General features: G+C 33.3%; 3 protein-coding genes across 10 annotated transcripts; 1 reads left to right on the plus strand and 2 right to left on the minus strand.

Annotated features, from left to right (window-relative positions):
• Positions 1 to 38: 38 nt before the first annotated feature.
• On the plus strand, positions 39 to 8,001 carry LOC107904667 (eukaryotic peptide chain release factor GTP-binding subunit ERF3A). 4 transcript variants are annotated; one of them, XM_016831113.2, is made up of 19 exons: positions 39 to 372; positions 1,121 to 1,162; positions 1,286 to 1,375; positions 2,369 to 2,422; positions 2,521 to 2,622; positions 3,261 to 3,372; positions 3,711 to 3,756; positions 3,920 to 3,991; positions 4,302 to 4,364; positions 4,458 to 4,612; positions 4,720 to 4,784; positions 5,297 to 5,447; positions 5,604 to 5,709; positions 5,808 to 5,943; positions 6,072 to 6,136; positions 6,223 to 6,387; positions 6,874 to 6,946; positions 7,041 to 7,120; positions 7,642 to 8,001. In XM_016831113.2, the coding sequence occupies exons 1-18, from the start codon at positions 369 to 371 to the stop codon at positions 7,085 to 7,087; spliced, it is 1,548 nt and encodes a 515-aa protein (XP_016686602.1). In that variant the 5' UTR covers positions 39 to 368; the 3' UTR covers positions 7,088 to 7,120; positions 7,642 to 8,001. The 4 variants fall into 4 exon arrangements, with proteins under 4 accessions (XP_016686602.1, XP_016686604.1, XP_016686603.1 ...); XM_016831114.2 differs by lacking the exon at positions 1,286 to 1,375 and having other exon boundaries at positions 87 to 372; XM_016831115.2 differs by lacking the exons at positions 1,121 to 1,162; positions 1,286 to 1,375 and having other exon boundaries at positions 41 to 372.
• Positions 8,002 to 8,536: 535 nt separating this feature from the next.
• LOC107904670 (protein DETOXIFICATION 16) lies at positions 8,537 to 14,009 on the minus strand. Of its 5 annotated transcripts, none has more exons than XR_005920902.1 (7): positions 12,513 to 12,651; positions 11,449 to 11,515; positions 10,341 to 10,858; positions 10,173 to 10,218; positions 10,015 to 10,066; positions 9,716 to 9,932; positions 8,537 to 8,747 (listed from the first exon to the last, which is right to left on the minus strand). XR_005920902.1 is itself a non-coding variant. In XM_016831119.2 (6 exons), exons 3-6 carry the CDS (start codon positions 10,850 to 10,852, stop codon positions 9,915 to 9,917), a joined length of 669 nt encoding a protein of 222 aa, XP_016686608.1. In that variant the 5' UTR covers positions 10,853 to 10,858; positions 11,449 to 11,515; positions 12,513 to 12,651; the 3' UTR covers positions 9,427 to 9,914. The 5 variants fall into 5 exon arrangements, 2 of the variants coding, with proteins under 2 accessions (XP_016686608.1, XP_016686609.1); XR_005920900.1 differs by having other exon boundaries at positions 10,173 to 10,259; XM_016831119.2 differs by lacking the exon at positions 8,537 to 8,747 and having other exon boundaries at positions 9,427 to 9,932; positions 10,173 to 10,259.
• A 192-nt stretch (positions 14,010 to 14,201) lies between these two features.
• LOC107904669 (protein DETOXIFICATION 16) lies at positions 14,202 to 17,495 on the minus strand. The gene is made up of 8 exons (XM_016831117.2): positions 17,032 to 17,495; positions 15,515 to 16,059; positions 15,329 to 15,415; positions 15,164 to 15,220; positions 14,836 to 15,074; positions 14,598 to 14,716; positions 14,433 to 14,519; positions 14,202 to 14,359 (listed from the first exon to the last, which is right to left on the minus strand). Exons 1-8 carry the CDS (start codon positions 17,329 to 17,331, stop codon positions 14,300 to 14,302), a joined length of 1,494 nt encoding a protein of 497 aa, XP_016686606.2. The 5' UTR covers positions 17,332 to 17,495; the 3' UTR covers positions 14,202 to 14,299.
• Positions 17,496 to 19,908: the final 2,413 nt, after the last annotated feature.

Here is a 19,908-nt window from a genome sequence, read left to right on the forward strand (position 1 = left end):
TGATGTCTTATTTAACGATATAATGTAAAATATTTGATGCAATTAACTCGTATAACAATCTATTCCTCCCTATCCAAGAAGGCCAGCCGGTCCGGTTCCAGGAATACCGCACAAGATTTTTTTTTCCTTTTTTTACAATAAAGTGAATGAGGTTCTAGTGAGAGGTGTCACCGGGAAAATCCGTTCCTTAGGGACACGACGTCGTGTTTGGCAAATCCGCGAAAACAAACCGTATCACGCAATATATAAAGAACCAACTCAGTTCTGTAGTTTTGTTATCTTACGCTACAAAAAGCTCCGAATTCTCTCTTTGTCGTTTGCCGCGAAACCCTAGTGTCTTTACACATTTTCCCCTTCTCTCGGCACCCATGGGTATGCTTCTGCATGTTTCTTTCTTCTTTTTCTTTTTCCATTTTCGGATTCTATGTTTGTATCGATTGTGTTTTATTCCTTTATTATGAATCTGCTCGATTTACTCGCTGATTATTTGGAATTTTGATCTGGTTTCATCGACAATTTAACTTGATTTTATTCTCTTCTTTTTTATATTTACATATAAAATTGTATGAATTGAATTTGTTCTTCTCAATGCGTTTTAGGAGATGAGAGCTGCCGTTTTCTGATAATTGAGATGTTTAAGCGTTCAAAGTATGAAATGAATTGAAGTATTTGAGTTGATGAATTATAGCCTGTTTTGTTGAGTAGCGTTATAAATCATATGAATTTTATTTGTAATAATAAACCAAACCAACAAGTCTTAATTCATTATATTTGGGGATGGCTACAAGAACGAAAAGACACATTTTTATCTTTAACCATCGAATTTTAAAGTTGGAATGGATATAATGATTTATCACTTCCAACCATCTTATTTTTGCTACCTTCCACCTTTTACCATGAGCTACGTCGATTCTTTTCATCCTTTTAACATGTGCATCCCTCGATCTGCATCTTATGTGGACAAGCTACCGTAAATGATTTTCTCTTATCCTCTAAAAATTTTCGTTTGTAAATGATATAATCATTATTTCTTTTGTACGGGGCAGTTGTGAAGATTGGTAATTATTGGAATTAACATGTCAACAATTTCTCTGTTTTTCTTTTTTTAATTGGTTCGTAGATATTGAGGCCGAGATCCGTGCATTGCAGCTTGACTCTGCAGGTAGTACACTTCATGTATATGAATTAGATAGTCTTCTCTTTTCTACTTCTTCTTCTTCTTCCTTCTTTCTTTCTTTCTTTCTTTCTTTTTTTTTTTTTTTAAAGTTCTATTGACTCTTAACAGAAGATAATAATGATGTGGTCAATCCTGAAGATGCAAAACTGGAAAAAGTTGAAAAGGAAGATGAGGTGGAGGTGGAGGTTGAGGTGGAAGGTTGGTAGTATCCTTGAACTTTGTATTTATTGTGGTCCTTGTCTTGTTACACTAATCAAGGTAGTGGAGAAGAAGAGAATTGGAGAGAATTAGAGGAGGCAAGATTGTCATTGTGGAAATTCATTTTATAATTTCAATATTAAAACTTTTTTAAATTACATTTTTTGCTATCTTTACAATGGCACATTAGCGTTTTTATACTAACTAATTCCGTCTATGTTTTGAAGTAGCAGTTAAATTGCATAAAAAATGGATAACTTCTCTTTTTATTTGTGAGACTGAGATCTAATGAGATGTTTTGATCCTTATGTGAGTGAATCTTATGTTATCCTGCATGTTGCATTGTTCGATAGTATTTGATGCTACTATTAGAATTGATGAGAGATCTCCAGGTGCTGTATTTTCTGCGTGCCTTAGATGCGATGGGGAATTTGTATTGCTGCATGCACACTTCAGCTGTGTGTGAACTGCAGTGATGATTTCAATTAGGTTAGGGTTTATGTCAGCTATGTTGCATGAACTTATTATTTGGTTTCAGACACCATATATTTGATATAGTTCTTGTCAGTCTTTTACAATTAAGATATCTGCATCATTCACCTCTAAATTAACCATTTAAGAATGGCAGGACACATGCATAGTAGGATAAATGAAGATTCAATGTAACATAGCAAACCCAGTTGCATTATGTACTTGTTTTCTGTATTGATGAACTTAAGTCTTTCATTGACTCTCTTTTTTCTATTTTATTATTTCACAATGTGCAGGCGGTAAAGGTATACTTGGCAATTACCTTTTTCTTTTACTATTTTTTTAGATCACTAATCTTGTGGAACTTAGATGCAAACTGTTTTTCTTTTTTGTCTAACTTTTCTTCTTGCTCTTATTTCTTTTGCTAAATGTCGAGTATTTTTTCTGCTCATGACAAACTTTTGTTTCTCAGTTGAGTTTTATTCAGAAAATTTTTGATATCTTTGCTGTTGATGGCTTCAGGCATGAAGGATGAGGTTCATGGAAGATCTCAGCCAGGACAGGCAGAGCCAAAAGGTTCCTTCCCTTTTCTCTACCTTCCTGGGTTATGTGTATAATGTCTTTCACTTTAAAATTACAAATGTCATCTTCTAATTTATAATTTGGTTGTGCAGTGAAAAACAAGGAAGTAGTTGCTTTGGAGGATGCTGAAGCACAGGAAGAGATGGAAACAAATAAGAAGCGCCACTTGAATGTTGTGTTTATTGGTCATGTTGGTAGGTATTATTACTTTATAGTTTTGTTAAAGTTGGGTTGCATTACATATTAATTCCATTATGACAGTGTATGCTAAGCTAGGGAAACAGTTCAAAATTGTACTATCAACCTCTTAAGACTTTGTGAGTCCAAATATATCAGCCAATTGTATGAATTCTCTAAAGCAGTTATAAGTTTAATATAACTAGGACCACCTGGTTAGAATTAAATTGTGAACTTGCATAAATATAATGCTACTTTTTCTTTTTGTATAATTCAGTGTTACCTTGAACCTATTGATTGTAGCCTTATAAATAGAGTTTTAGTTTCAAGCTAATGCTGCTTATGGTGGACTAAAAGAATAAATAATTAACAGATTTCTAAGCTTCTAAATTAGAGATTTAAAAATACACCCACAAATGATGAGGAACCAATGCCCAGTCTCTATTGACGAGTTGCAGTGCCTTTTAAAACTTCACAAATTAAAAAGAAAAATGTTAATTTGTAATTCATTTTTCTTTTTTTTCCCAAAAGAAATTATCAAATACTGCTGGTTATCAATGTAATTTAGAATCCCTTTACAGCAGAATCTTGTTCAGTATAAAATAACTAAATGATCTCCACTGTATGTTTTGAATCTATTTTATTTGATTTTTAGATGCTGGTAAGTCTACAACTGGAGGCCAGATACTCTTCCTCAGTGGCCAGGTCGATGACCGTACAATCCAGAAGTATGAGAAAGAAGCGAAGGATAAAAGTAGAGAAAGCTGGTGAGCCATAGGTTTGCTTCATAACTTAGATAGTGGAAATCAATGCTGTTCCATCTACATTTGTTTTCCGAAAGAGCATGCCAATACTGGGATTTGTTCTTTTATAGAACTTGTTTTGAAGGTATTAGTATACTATTACAATTCAAATCAGTAATTTCGTTCTATTGATGTTATAATTATTCACTCTGTCTGAGATGCACACAGATGCAAGCTAATACACTCACCTATATCCAATATTTTCTTAGTTTACTACTTGGAAATAATGACAAACAATAATGCCTTGCATGCTGAGGGTTTTCAGCTATTTCATTATCTGACTTGACTATTCCTTGTCTTAGGTATATGGCTTATATTATGGACACTAATGAAGAAGAGAGAGTTAAGGTACCGTATAATGGGAAAATGATTTTACCAACTTTGAGAATATGTGTAGTAGCTGTAGTTAATATTTCTGGATATAATTTTTATTTTACTGTCTACATTTATTCATGATTATCTAAACTACTGTTTATCTGAGCATTAATTAAATTTGAATTATTGATTGCAGGGTAAAACTGTTGAGGTTGGAAGAGCACACTTTGAGACTGAGACCACTAGATTTACTATTTTGGATGCGCCTGTAAGGAGATTGCCTTGGAATTATATTGTTATTCCTTTTTCATTTAAATCAATCCTGTCTTCTATTCACTATTTAATTGTTTGTAGGATAATTGATAATACTTGTCAAAATTGAGATATTTTCTGTAACCTTTTTTGTGGCTTTGTTGAAGTGTTTTCATTTAGCACCTGTTTTACACTATAGAACACTATTCACATTTTAAAAAATTAATTTTTTTTTCTCAAGTGTAATGCATCTACTTGAATTCAGATTTGGATACGTTTTTTTCTTTTTAATTAAGACTAACTACAGTTTTGCATTGACCACTTAGGGTCACAAAAGTTATGTTCCTAATATGATCAGTGGTGCATCCCAAGCCGATATTGGTGTGTTGGTAAGTTAGATCTAGTGCCTTTCCTTTTAATGCCTTAATACAATGTACGAATTGCATGTTTTGAATTTTTACACTTCCTCGTCTCTTTATTAGGTGATTTCTGCTCGTAAAGGAGAATTTGAAACCGGATACGAGAGGGGTGGGCAGACGCGTGAACATGTGCAGTTGGCAAAGACTTTGGGTGTTGCAAAGCTACTTGTAGTAGTTAATAAGATGGATGACCCCACTGTCAACTGGTCTAAAGAAAGGTGCTTTGCATGCATTTTCATAACTAGTCTTAGCTTGTTTGCTGTCTTTTGTGTACATTTTTTGTTGTGGATTTTCATATTGTATTGATAGATGTCTTATTCCTCAGGTACGATGAAATTGAGTCAAAGATGACACCTTTTCTGAAGTCTTCGGGTTACAATGTGAAGAAAGGTATTCGAAGTGTTGCTTTTTAACAATTTGCAAGTTGCAATATTTTCTTGGTGATGTTTTCGAGATTGTAGAACTGGTCCTTTATGTCATAACAATGACGTAGTGAGATATTGACTCCAGTCCAAGCAACAGAAAAGCTGGTTTCAATTAGTTTACAATTTATTCCTTCTTTTTTTCCCTAATTTTGAAAGTTAAATACCTTATTTATTCTTAATTTTCAATAATATTATTAAATACCTTGTTCTTCTTTTAATTCTTTCCTCCTATCCTAAAGCATCTCTCTGTTGTTTAAAAACAGAGGAAAAGTTGCTCTGTTTTAGTTTTCAAAAACAGAGTATCGTTTTCCTCCATTTTTTTAAATTTGTAAATTTTTTTCATTTATGTAATCTGTCTCAGGCTTTTTAACTTAATGAGATTTATATTCTATGTTATATTCTTGCTTAATTTGCTGAGAATATAATTAATGCTTTAAAACCAGTTATTTTATTGGTTATTCTTGTTTGAACTTGCAGACGTTCAGTTCCTACCAATATCTGGTCTTCTTGGTTCAAACATGAAAACAAGAGTAGATAAGAGTATATGCTCTTGGTGGAATGGTCCTTGCCTATTTGAAGCCCTTGATTGTATTGAAGTTCCTCTTAGAGACCCCAAAGGTCCATTTAGGTATTGATCTATAGTCTATCTTCCAGAGCAGGATTACTGCCCTCACTACTTATGCGTTTGGTTCTAGTTCCTGCCATCTTCAAGTAGCATGCATTGCTGAATTCTTGTCCATCTTATTTTATGTGCATCTGTTGATTTGTTGCTATTCGTCTTTAGGATGCCTATAATTGACAAATTCAAAGACATGGGAACTGTTGTTATGGGAAAGGTAGAATCTGGCAGTGTGTGTGAGGGTGATTCCTTATTAGTTATGCCAAACAAGGTGCTTTAGCTTTGGAGCTTTTTAATTATTTTTGTGTGTATATGTTTATTATTTTTTAAAATTATGTGGGGTCTGAGGATTTTATGCATGTATTTCAGGCTCAAGTGAAAGTTGTAGCTGTATGTTGTGATGAAAGTAAGGTCAGGTGTGCAGGACCTGGTGAAAATTTACGGGTTAGATTATCTGGGATTGAAGAAGAGGACATATTGTCGGGTTTTGTCCTGTCAAGCATTGGTAAGTTTTCCTTGGAGTTCTGCGATAACTTTTAGAATTCCTTTCTGTTGTCTTGATTTTTTTTAATTAAAATTAAGTTCTACTTCTCCATTAGTTTTGGGGTTTAATATTATTTTTGCTTTGTGCAGTAAAACCAATACCTGCTGTCACTGAATTTACAGCCCAGCTGCAGATTCTTGAGTTGCTTGAGAATGTATGAGTGAATGTTATTTTCTATATTCCTTAATCAATAAACTCGATACATTTCAAGTATAATGATTGGATGTTTTTACTGTTTAGGCTATTTTTACAGCTGGCTATAAGGCTGTCTTGCATGTTCATTCCGTTGTTGAGGAATGCGAGATAGTTGAACTATTACAGCAAATTGATCCAAAAACAAGGAAACCCATGAAAAAGAAAGTTCTTTTTGTGAAGAATGGTGCTGTTGTTGTATGTCGTGTTCAGGTTCGGAATTCTTTTAATATACCAAAATAGTTATTTGTTTTTTGTCCGTTCAATTTTTTGTGTAAACAAGTAAATTTTGGGGGAAGGAGGGGTAGTTGGGGAGGGGCTATAATTGTCTAAGATAGGAACTAATTGAAGATCTTGTCTTCTTTCAAGAAGAGTAGAAACAGAAATAGTAGGATAGCATTATTAACTAATGATAAGCCACATACAATGCTTTTTCTGGGGCTCCATATATGATAAAAAAAAATACTTGAATTAATTAGAATCAGGCAGCTGGTGCCTAATTCTCTAAGTAGATTGAACTGTCATTATGTCATATTAATCTATTAGTTTGATTCTTATTCTTTCTTTGCACATCGTGTGAGTTATGGATAATGTTATTAATTGAAGAAAAGGAAGTTTCAGAACCGAATACATTGGCTGCATTGATCTCCATATGTCTTGTCTTGGGGCTTGATAAATACTATTTTCTTTTTTTCTTAGGTTAACAACTCAATTTGTGTTGAGAAGTTCTCAGATTTTCCTCAACTTGGGAGGTTCACTCTTCGTACAGAAGGTAACAGAAAAGGCTTTTTTTCTTTTTCCTCCATTGTTGATAAATATTCATTCTTGGGAGCCATGGGGTCTTATGAATTGTTGTATCTATACAGGAAAAACCATTGCAGTGGGAAAAGTCACTGATCTTCCTGTTGCTTAAAACAATTTTGTTCTTAGAGGCGAGAATATAAAGGTTGGCTATTTCTGCTACTTGAAGTTTTTATTGGGTCAGACTGATTTTCACACGGTATTTGTCCAATGTATAGATAACACAGCACTGAGAAAGGACAAAAATAAAATAAGAAGGGTTGGGATCATTTTGTCACCTAAGTATTGCCCCATTGTTGCATCACTTTAGTGTCATCGGAGATTCATCTGCTTGGCTTGATCGCAAGCCTAATCACTTGTAGCATGTATAGGCTAGTTGGGGAATTGGGGATTGTGTTAAAGAAATTATGGAGTTGATACTGTGTGTTTGTGCTTTTTGGATTGGGATCTTGCTGTCGATGCATGCATTATGCATTATGTGGTTTAAACTACGTTGATTACTCATGGTATTCCATGCTATTAGATTAATGCAGTCGGTTATGGCAAGTAGCAGACCCTTTTTTTTGTCATACGGTCAAAGGGACTGCACTTGTTTTCATAAACCCTTCGTTAGCAACATGGTAACATATACATATTACTAATATGCTAATATACATACGTTGACAGGTACAAACTCGTATACCTAATCCAGTGGCAGCAGGACACCATCTCCGGGAACCATATTAATAGTTGCTTTAGATAATTGCATTACAAATATGCTTTATGTAATAGTATTTATGGGAAGATGAGATGATTAATGATGCTGCTCTGATTGTACTTTGCGGGTATTTATACATTTCATATGAGATGGGTGTATAGTATAGTATAGTATAGTATAGTATAGTATAGTATAGTATAGTACAGCTTAGTATAGTATGGTATATCATAGCATAGCATATAAATAAATAAATGTAGTGTGAACTTGATTCCTTGCACCCGTTCTCCATTTTATAGTCATTGGTGGTGTTCAATTAGTTTGGTTAAAAAGTCTATTTGCTCTCTGTTTTATATTTTTGTTTTAATCCTTGAATGCTTTGCTTTGGATTCCATTAGCTTTGCTTATTTCCCAAAGCCAGCTGGCCGGCCATAAAGGAACTGTTTGTTTAGGTGTCATATTGCCTTCGCAGTGGAATCCAAGATAGTACTGCATTAAATAAATAGATAGATTCTACTCTGCTAATCATATTTTTCAATAATTAAATGCCATTAACACCATGCATCATGTGAAATAGTCAAAAATTTCAATGTCGTTAAACGAGATATGATTAAAGAACCAACTTCACGATACAACTTTCATTTGCATAGTGGCATACTCTTTCCGTAGCTTTTTGTGCCTAAAAAAAGCAATGTGTGTGTAAGGATGAATATATGTATATGTATATGTATACGTATATAGCAAATCATAGATGATCTAACCATGGAGAGAGATTGACTATCTTATCTCTTTCTCCCGGTTCGTTCGAATGGTAACTACACTAAGACCAGTTGCTTGAGCAGCAAGAGCACATATGTGTCCTAGCCATAGCCCCTATTCACCATTTATATCTTTTAATTCTTGCCCAAATCAATATAGCGGTTGCAAGCAAGAAGGGGAAAGAAGATATGAGCTTTTACCTTTCCACCAACATTGAGTACAAAAGCTAACAAAACAGCACATGGTATTCCAACTATATAATAAGATCCCAGATTGATGTATGCTCCAATCTTCTGCCATCCACATCCCCTAGCATTGCCTGAATTTTAATTTCATATTAATACTAAATAATAAGATGTTGGAAATTAAAACCTAGATCTATGGATGTCATGTTTAAGGCGATTAATTAAGTTAAGCTCTTTTATCATCATGAAGTTCTAAGTGAAAGATAAAAGTGTAGTAATATACTTTTATCATCATTAAGCTGTAACTGAGAGAAAACCTGAGAGAACACACTATAGGGAGTTTAAGGCCAGTTCTTCATTCTTTTGAAAAGTGATTTTGAAAAGTACTTTTAAGAAGTGCTTTTGAAAATTTTAAGTGTTTGGCATTGCTTTTAAAAAGTGTTTTTGAAGAATAAAATGTTCATTTTAGACATGATATTATAAAGTAATAAATATGTATTTAAATAATGTTCAAATTAATTAATATTATGATATTTTAGCAAAAATATTAATATTTTAATATATAATATTAATTTTAAATATTTCTAAGTAATTAATATTAATTATTTATTAAATTTAATTAGAATATATAAATTATATTTAAATATTTGAATATAATAATTAAATATTTTTAATTAGATATTCACACAATTGTATTATTATAAAAATTATTTTTTATTTTTAATTAATACTTTTAACACATTTGTATTATTTTATTTTAAAATGTATTTGAATATATAACTCATATTATATGTAAACATAACATAGAAAATATAAACCTAACAAATTAAAATATTACATATATTTAGATTGAAGTTTTTAAAAGGGATAATATTTGAGATATCAAATATTTGAGGTATCAAAAAGAAACTATTTGTGTGTGACTGGGTAAAAAAGTAAAAGAGCTACTTAATAAGCACTTTTTGGCTGGAAAAGGAGAAAATTTCTGCTTTTTCATCAGCCGAAAATCACTTCCCAAACGTTAAAATTCTCACCCAAATGAAGTGCATTCTTATTTACTTTTCACCCAAAAAGTGCTTTTCAACTGGATAGAAGAACAGACCCTTAAAAAGTTTGAAGTCGCTACCAATGGTATCATAACCGCTACATATTTAACCACTTCTACTTCATTGCTATAAGCATGTCCCCAAATATTTTGAATCAATATCAAGATCGATCCCACCGAGAGGCCCACGCAAATCGCCACAACTATGACAACATTTACAGCTAAACGGGCTGCTTCCAGATTCCCTGCTCCTAGTTCATTTGAGACTCGAGTGCTGTACAAAATGTCCAACTCATTAAGAAAACGATAAGTAAAATGGCTGAAAGTGGAAATGTTATAAGGATGCCTCAACTTACTGCACCACTAAGCCCAAAGGGTATCATCCAAACCGTGTAAGAAGTGTTATGGCTGAAAATGAAAATCTTGAATAAGTTCGACAATTGCATTGATAAGAAACACACTAATCATTTACGAATTTTTAGCTGAAAATAGCTATTTGAAGCTCAAAACTAACCAAATAGAGAGCACTGAAGTTTGTAACTTTGGATTAGGAAGTAGACCTGATAACAGAACCATCATTTCAAAAGACCACATCTCTAAGCTGCTCACAATCATTCCAAAATACAATTCAAAAAACTCATAGCTTCATTCTAATCTCAAAATTCACAATTAAGTCTCTTACCAGACCATTATAGCAGAAGGAACAGCAAGCCGAAGAAAAGTGAAAATATTGTGAAAAGCCTCCTTTGAAAATCCTGTCCAAGTTTTAGCACATGAAGGAGACAACTTAACATACAACAACAACAGCATGACATTGAACCAGTTGGAGATTGAATTGCCCAAGGCTGGTCCTCTAAACCCAAGCTCAGATTTGAAAACCATGACCCAACAGATGAGAATGTGAAGCAAAGTTGTGATCCCAGAGCATATATCATCTTGCAAGAATTTGACTAGACATTGAAGGAGACCATATGCAAATAGGCTGGGAACCATGAAACAAGCATACTCTCCAGCTGCCATGGATATATCATGATCTTGACCGAAAAAAAGTAGAATGGGTGTAGTGGATATAATGGCAAGGGGTATGCTGACGATTACAAGAATAAGCATTGCACTTTGCATGTGAATACCCAGCATTGAATATTGCTTTGCCCCATATGACTGCCCGAAAAGGGTATCCAGTGCCGTTGCCATTCCCAACTATGCAAATGAAAAATAACACATAGGAATTACACTTTCCTAACATAACATACATTTACAAATAGGTCTGTGGATTGGTGAGGTTGGTTCGGGTGAAGTGTTTAGAGTTTTCAATTTTTTTTGGTAACTTTAGAGTTTTGAATTATTTTGAAATTAAATCATTTTTTCATTTAAATTATTTTGAATTTGAACACCTTCAAGTTTGAATTTTTATTGACAGATTAATTTTGTTTAACACTTCATTTTTTAAAGTTCATGCATCTCGAGTTTTTAGAGATTAAATATTTCTATTTTTATCTACTAAAAATTTAAAAGTTGAGAGAAGAGTTTACTATCGTGATTTTCTAGCTATCAAACTTAAAGTTAAATAAAAATAAAATTTAGTACTTGGAGGAGATAAGGACAAATCACAAGACTTAAAAATGACTGGCTCAAGGGTCAAAAAAACCCTTAGTAAAATATAGAAAAATAATAAATATGCAATTAAGCTCTTAGGAAAAATGTTATCTTGTTGAGCTCTTAATGTCCCTCCCAAAATAAACTAGGCCATTCTATTAACGAAATTGTTTGTTAACTAGTTTAATTGTTACCTTCGTTGATGTGGCAAATGATGCTCACATAGCATGCTGGCATGTTAGACAATGTTGGTTGGGCATGCTGCAAAAAAATTGTGAGTTGACAAAGCATGCCACGATAGCAAAAATGTAAAAATTAATAAAAATATATACATTTAAAAATGAATTTGAATAATAAATTATCCAAATTCATTCAAGATGAGTACAAAACTATAAAAATATATTTTTATAATTAAAAAAATTGATGTGGCATAACACGTCAGCACACATAATTTTTTTAAAAATTTGCAGCATGCTACATCAACACAATATGACATGTCAGCATGTCACGTTAGTGCAATTTGCCACATAGTAAATTTAATGGTCAAACAGTTCAACTAATCTTGTATGTTAATAGTAGGGTCTAATTAATATTTTTGGGTCACTAAAAGTTCAATAGGATAATTTTTTTAAGAGTTTAATTGCATTTTTTTTATTAAGGGCTTTTTTTATCTTTAAGCCAAAAAATTTTATATTTAATGAAAAAAATATAATTCTATTAATTACAGGAGATAATAAGTCATCATTTAAAAATAATTTCACTTCATTTGATTTTCTGATAATATATAAAATTAAACAGTTTGCATCAAATACAAATTAATTGAAAATAATATTGATAATGAACTAAATGATAACATGAAAACGAAATCATAAAATTGAATTTTATAACTTTAGATGATATATTATTGTCTAGACATACTCATAAAATGAAAGATTTCAATAAAGCTTTAATAATTAAATTTGATTAACGAATATTATGCTGCTTGTCCATTTGATACGACTATCTAACAACCACGTTACCTATATCTTTTGTTTTACCCCTGCTCTAATTCCCACCAGTAACACCTCTACACATAAACACAAACATATATATATTGACGTAGACGTTCAGATCACCATGGACAAATTCTTCCATCATCTCCAGTAAAACCAAAACAAAGACAAACTCATGTTTCAGAACTGAAGACATTAAGGGTTATCTAAATCTTTATTTAAAAAAAAAAACAAAGTACATGTATATAAATGAGTGACATACTTACCAGTTACCAGCAAGCTGAAACCGGTAACAGTAGCAAAGGAACTAGCCATTGAAGCAGCAGAGAGAGGTAGCTCGCCAAGATGCCCAACCAACATCACTGATATCATCTGTATAGAGTACTGGAATAAGCTCACCCCCGTGAGAGGACCTGCCAGCCATACTTGTTTCTTCACTTCCGCCCATATTATTTTCTTTCTTCTAACTTCATTAATTCCATTGCTGCTCACTGCTTCGTTTTCAGGCGGTATCTGAATCAAAGCTGAAGTTAAAGACGACTTCTTGTCTTCTTCTCTCTCCATCTTCTTTTGAATCCCACTAAAGAAGATGATGGGGTTGTTGAGGTTTTGATTTTCCATTTAAAATAAGCAAGTGTGTTGTTTTTTATTATAGTTATAGATATATGTGGTGGAGCTCTTGACCATTAATGTTAGCTTTCAGCTGGGCCTGGGATTGAAGGTGTTACCAGTAATTTCAGGATTTGTATGCTCCAACCTTCCTTCCATGAATAAGTAATTTACTCGAGCTCAACAAGTTACGTTGTTAATTAAAATCTCCGGGGTTTGGTGGGGATTGGGTTTTGATTAATTAAAAGTTTTTGTTAAAATTATTATTGTTCGGTTTCTTTTGTTTACGTCGCCCCACCAATCAAAAATTCCCATTCTTATTTTTTTTATAGTTTTTTTTTCCTGTCAAATAACTTTGAACACTATGAATATGTGAATCAAAATCTAAACAATTTTTATTTTTCTACTCTCTGACAATGACTGTCAAAATAACTTGATTCTAAGGTATGTTTTTGTACTTGTCGAGAAGTACTAATCCACTGTAATGATTACTAAATCGTTACATAGAGCTCGCTAGTTAGATTTTTAAAAAAATTAATAGCACGATAATTTAAATAAAAATTTTTGAATAATTGAAAACTTTTGAATTAATCAATGACTATTTTATAATTTTAAAATCGAGAGAGTAAAACATAAACTTAAAAATAATTTAATAATTATAGATGTAATTTACATATTCATTTCATAAAAACTGGTACTACATCAGATTTCATTTGTAATATTTTATATATTTATATTTGAATAAAATTTAAATATCCTCACTTTGATGTTGAATCTTTAGCCACGAAACGGCAACATCAAAATATATAAAAATAATGGGATTTAAAGTCGATATTTTATGTAATAACAACAAAAAACCAAGTAACAACAACATTGACATATTTCATTTGTAATATAAGTCAAGATTCCTGCCCTCCCATATTTTAGATAATTCAATTTCTATCCCTAATCAAAGAACACAACTCCAAGACAAGATCCAATTATTCCAAAAAATACTCCCCCAAAAAATAGTAATAATAATTTACTTGAAGGATTAAATTACATATTATACCATTTAGTCTCACTTACATAGTATTACTAATCGAAGGAAGAAAGTTTTAGAGCTGAAAATCTTATCTATGTTAACACTAATTCTTACTTATTACTTATTATTATTATTTTGTTATCCCTTAATTTTCTCCTATTTTTAATTATTTGGTTTATTTTTGAATAATTTAAGAGCTTTATCTTATTTGTTAATCACTCCCTCCTCGTTTATATATATATATGGATGTTTTTCATCATTAGTAAATGTAGAATGTGTTTTTTCTTTAAATGAGAACGATTCGTCTTGCTGGAGTTGCTACTATCATAATAAACACTATTATTCAATTCAATCCTGTCTCTCAACTTCCGTGGAAGTGCTAATTTCTCAAACTAGAAATCTCAAGGTCGCCTAACAACTTCATGTCACAATTTCAGCTGAAATTGCATAATCATATACTCTCTCCGTAGCTTTTCTCGCCTAAGAAAACAATGAAAATATAAGAAAACTACAAGAGATAGTATAAACTATTGAGAGAGATTGAATATCTTACCTCTTGCTCCCAGTTTGTTCGAATGGTAACAATACTAAGACTTGTAACTTGAACTGCAAGTGCACAGATGATCCCAAGCCATAGCCCCTAATCACCAAAACGTATATTTCCCAAATCAACATAGCATTTACAAGCAACAAAACAAAAGATGATATGAACTTTTACCTTTCCACCAACATTGAGTACAAAAGCTAACAAAACAGCACATGGAATCCCAACTATATAGTAAGATCCCAAATTAATATATGCTCCAATCTTCTGCCACCCACAGCCTCTAGCATTGCCTGAAATATCATATAAATCTATGTCATCTCCAACTGAATTAATCATCATTAGCTTTGGTATTCCTATCTCTGAAACTTTAGAAATATATATCCAAGTGACGGTTAGAAGTGGAGAAAACCTGAGAGAACACACTGAAGAGAATCTAAAAGGTTTGAAGTTGCTACTAATGGTAACAAAGCTGCTACGTATTTAACCACTTCGACTTCATTGCTATAAGCATAGCCCAAAATGTTTCGAATCAACATCAAGATGGATCCCACCAAAAGGGCCTCGAAGATGGCCATTACTATGACAACATTTACAGCTAAACGTGCTGCTTCCGGATTCCCTGCTCCTAGTTCATTCGAGACTCGAGTGCTGTCCAAAGTCATTTAAGGGAACATTAGTTAGCATTGAAAGATAAACTCAGTGCCTGAATGTTGAGTTATCAGTATGCCTGGGCTCACCTTACTGCACCACTGAGTCCAAAGGGTATCATCCAAACCGTGGCAGCAGTGTTAAGGCTGGAAATGTAAATGTTCAATAAGTTTTAACCATTGCATTGATGAGGAACACACTAATCATTTACAAATTGTTAGTGAAAAATAGCTATTTTATGCTCAAAAACTAACCAAATAGAGAGTGCTGAAGTTTGTAACTTTGGATTAGGAAGAAGACCTGATAGTAGAACCATCATTTCAAAGGACCACATCTCTAAGCTGTGCTCACAATCAAAAAGTGATCTTTTTCTTTTAACCCAAGGCTTAGTTCATAAAGAATTCGAATCTCAAAAGTAAAGAGAAGGAAAGAGATATTACCAGACCATAATAGCCGATGGAATAGCAAGACGAAGGAAAGTGAAAATATTGTGAAAGGCCTCCTTTGAAAATCCTGTCCATGTCTTAGCACATGAAGGAGACAACTTAACGTACAGCACCAACAACAAGACATTGAACCAGTTGGAGATTGAATTGGCCAAGGCTGCTCCTCTAAACCCAAGCCCAGATTTGAAAACCATGACCCAACAGATGAGAATGTGAAGGAAAGTTGTGATTCCAGAGCATATCATCATTGGGAATACGATATTTTGAGTTTGTAAGAACTTGACTAGACATTGAAGGAGACCATATGCAAATAGACTGGGAACCATAAAACAAGCATACTCTCCAGCTGCCATGGATATTTCATGATCTTGGCCGAAAAAAAGTAGAATGGGTGTAGTGTTTATCCATATAAAGGCAAGGGGTATGCTGACGATTACAAGAATGAGCATTGCCCTTTGCATGTGAATGCCCAGCATTGAATACTGTTTTGCCCCATACGATTGTCCGCAAAGGGTATCCAGGGCCGTTGCCATTCCCAACTATGCAAAAGAAGTAAAGCACCAATAGGTATGTATGAGTTTTTGCAAGTCTATGTGTATATATAATATATAAGGTAAACTCTAAGGTGTAGTCTAGTTTATCTATAAAAAATGAACTAATTTTATTGGTTAATATGTATGATTTCCTTGTGGTCGATGTTTGGTGTTAAATATTGTTCAAATGTTGAGAAGTATAGAGTTTGATATGATTCCTTTCTTACTAGTAAAAGTATAGCAAATGAAAACAACGAAAAAAAATTAAAAGAAATTTCAATCAGACGGACTTTTCTAATGCCTACCGCCTTACAAAAAACGTGCCTAGACGCACCAACTGTGTGTCTGATCAAATGGGTGATGCTTGAAAGGGTTCGAGGCATTTTGCTCAAGTCACAGTCATGCCTAGGCTCATTCATGCTTTGACAACATCTGAGTTATTGCAGATTTTGATATTTTAAATAACATTTGCAGGTTTGGATTGTTTTGAATTTTTTAAATTCAAATAATTTCCTCTTTTTTTTTTATCAATACCCCTATTGCAAGCATAACGTATATTTACACAATACATTGGAGAGCAAGATTTTGTTTATATTTTGTATTACGCACCGTTTCAGGGTTTTTTTTTTTTTCAAAAGACCGTCACCCATCTTGGTTATGTATTTTTTTATCATGCAGCCGTATTAATGTAATATCGACAAAAACCAAAAACCAAAAAAAATAAAAGGAAAGATTTTTAGACCAGAAAGTCAAGGGCATGCACTAAGCTGCCAACCAAAGAAGAGGTGTACACACATAAAGACACAGACATTGATGTAGACGTTTCGACCATGAACACCACACAAATTTTCTATCAACCATCTCAAACAAAACACTATCAATACTAAAGAAGAAGACGAACCCCATGTTGCAGAATCCAATAAAAAGGTCCTCTAAAAACTTTTAAAACAAAGTATGTATAATGAGTGACCGACTTACCAGCAAACTGAAACCTGTAACAGAAGCAAAGGAAGTACCCATTGAAGCACCAGCGAGAGCTAGCTCCCCAGCATGTCCAACCAACATCACTGATACCATCTGTATACAGTACTGGAATAGGCTCACCCCTATAAGAGGACCTGCCAGCCATACTTGTTTCTTCACTTCGTCCCATATTTTCTTTCTTCTAACTTCATTAATTCCATTGCTGCTCACTGCTTGATGTAGAGTGAAATCATCGTTTTCTGGCGTTATCTGAATCAAAGCTGAAGTTAGAGACTTCTTGTCTTCTCTCTCCATCTTCTTTCGAGGCTTGACGAAGAAGATGATGGGATCTTGGGATTGGGGTTCCCATTTAATAGCCAAGTGTGTTCATTTTTTCTTATTTTAAGGATATTTTTGTTGGACTTCTTGGCTTTGAGGGATTGAGGGTGTTGAAGTAATTTAAGGATTCGTATGGTCCAGAGCCATACTTCAAGAAAATAAATTAATAATATATTTACGATAATTGTGGTTTTTGTTGACATCATCAAGTAAGTTTCAAAATGGAGCATTTACCAACTTATACTAAACATGACATGAGGCATGTTCTCATCGGATATCATATTTTTAATTTAACAAAAAGATAATTTTAATTACTTACGTGTAAAAAAGTATAATTTGAGGTCTAATTTTAGAATAGAGCCTTTACGTAAAGAAACTCCTTTTGGTTAAATTCCTTAATTATGTTGTTACATTATAAGGTCAAAGTGATTTGTCTATTTAAAATAAATAAGAAAATTGATATACTTTGAAATAATATAAGAGTAGCCTACCAGATTATTTTGAAAATGACTAAATTACCATTTATAAAGTGAGTAACACCTTTCAAGACGGACCACTTGCATGCATACCCAAAAACCTTCCTTAGAATTCTCTCCAATGGACAGCAAGTGCACATATACTTCCCAGCCATATCATTTGCAAACAACAAAACAAAACAAGATGAGTTTTTACCTTTCCACCAACATTGAGTACAAAAGATAACAAAACAGCACATGGAATCTCAACTATATAATAAGATCCTAGATTAATATGTGCTCCAATCTTCTGCCATCCACATCCTCTAGCATTGCATTATACTATGTCACATTTTAAAGACGATTACCCGAACCAAATGAGTAAAAAAAAGACTCTGCAATATCTCCAAACTAAGATATTCCATCAATTCCCACAGCCAAAAAGAGAAAACTGCTGTCACATATCTAGTTTCCATCTTTTCTCAGAACTGGTTGTTGTTCATCATCCATGCAAAGGTAAGATTCATTGCTTCACCATTTGGTTGTTTTTTCAGCCATGGATAAATAACTTGAAGTTGAAGCTTCAACTTTGGCATTAGATGCTTATAATCAGCAGCAGGAAAATGGAAAACAAGTTTTTTTTTTCCTTGGGAACAAAGAAAAGTACCTTGATTGCAGAAAACAACATAATCGCCATGAAAAAGGCAAGTTTTTCTTCGTCTTCTTCTTCTTCTCTTCAGGTTTCATCCAAGTCTAAGTGCAGTGAGAGTTTAGTAGAGTTTTGTTGCAGTGCTTGTTTTTTCTGCATATTTTGCCCTCTTTCAGTTGTGTGGTGTTGTGCCAAGTTACCATGTAAGGTGGCAGGTTATGTTATCAAATGGGCTTCTAATTATTGCAAAACAGATCATAACAAGGTTTTTGCTGAATACTCTTCGTTTTCGGACATCGATTTGGATGATATGCCATCACTACCACATAAATCATCACCTACTCACTCCTTTCATCCTTTCAGTTGTGCTTGTACAAGGACTAGGCATAGGAGAAGCAGTAATTAGTTTACTTCAAATGGAGGATTTTACAATTTGCTTGTTCAAATTTTCATTTACATATATAGATATGTTGTATCTTAGCATATTTTAATGTACACTTAATCGGAGAGAGCTAAGAGAAAATATGGTAATTCTGCAATTCATTGTTTTGCAAGAACTAAGTTTTTGTTTAAGTTAAAATATGCCATCAGTCCCTGTACTCTTTCCAATTTTGGAATTTAGTCCCTATAAAGCCCTGCCATTATCTTCTCTCTTCCTTTCGCCTTCAGCTTATCAAATTGACCATTCTCCATCAAACTCTCTGCACAAATAAATTTCTCCATCTAACTCTCTGCACAAACAAACTTCTCCATCAAACTCTCTGCCCAAACAACACATGAAAATAGAAGGAGATAATGAAATTTTAAAATAAATATAAACATAGAAAGAAAGTGGAAAGCTTTGTTATTAACCTCTACTCCCGCTCAATCAATAAGCCAGCCAAAGAAAGCTACTGGTATGTAAGGGAGAAGACGTACACCACTATGTGTTGCAGCATTATATATATTGCCATGCATGCATCTTTTCCACTCACATTCCACTCCATTCTCACTCACATCCCACTCTGCATTCTACTCTACTTGGCATTCTACTCTTCACCTTCACCATGGTTCATGAATACGAATTGCCTGTTAGAGCTGATCTTCCTCCTAATTTGGAATCGGTAGGACCGACAGAAGAGTGGGGGCAAATAGGAGCAATAGTTCAGGTAAAAATATTATATATAGAGATAAGTTTATTAGTGTTTTTTTTTTTTAAAAAGTTAAAATGTTTAATATATTTTACATGCAGGTTGTATGCAACAGTCATAACATTCCAGTGGTTGATGCCTTTTGTGCTTATGGCCGACCATGGAGGACTTATAGATGTAGTTGTGGTTCACAAATGAATTTCAAAGTTCGTAGCCTTCCCTCTATAATAGGTTGTTAAAAATTTTTCCAGTTTTTCATTGAGATGCTGGAAACATAACCTACTATTAGAGGGAAGGCTACGAACTTTGAAATCCATTT

This window comes from Gossypium hirsutum, chromosome D11 (genome assembly GCF_007990345.1).
Source record: "Gossypium hirsutum isolate 1008001.06 chromosome D11, Gossypium_hirsutum_v2.1, whole genome shotgun sequence".
In the NCBI taxonomy this organism is placed as follows: Eukaryota; Viridiplantae; Streptophyta; class Magnoliopsida; order Malvales; family Malvaceae; genus Gossypium; species Gossypium hirsutum.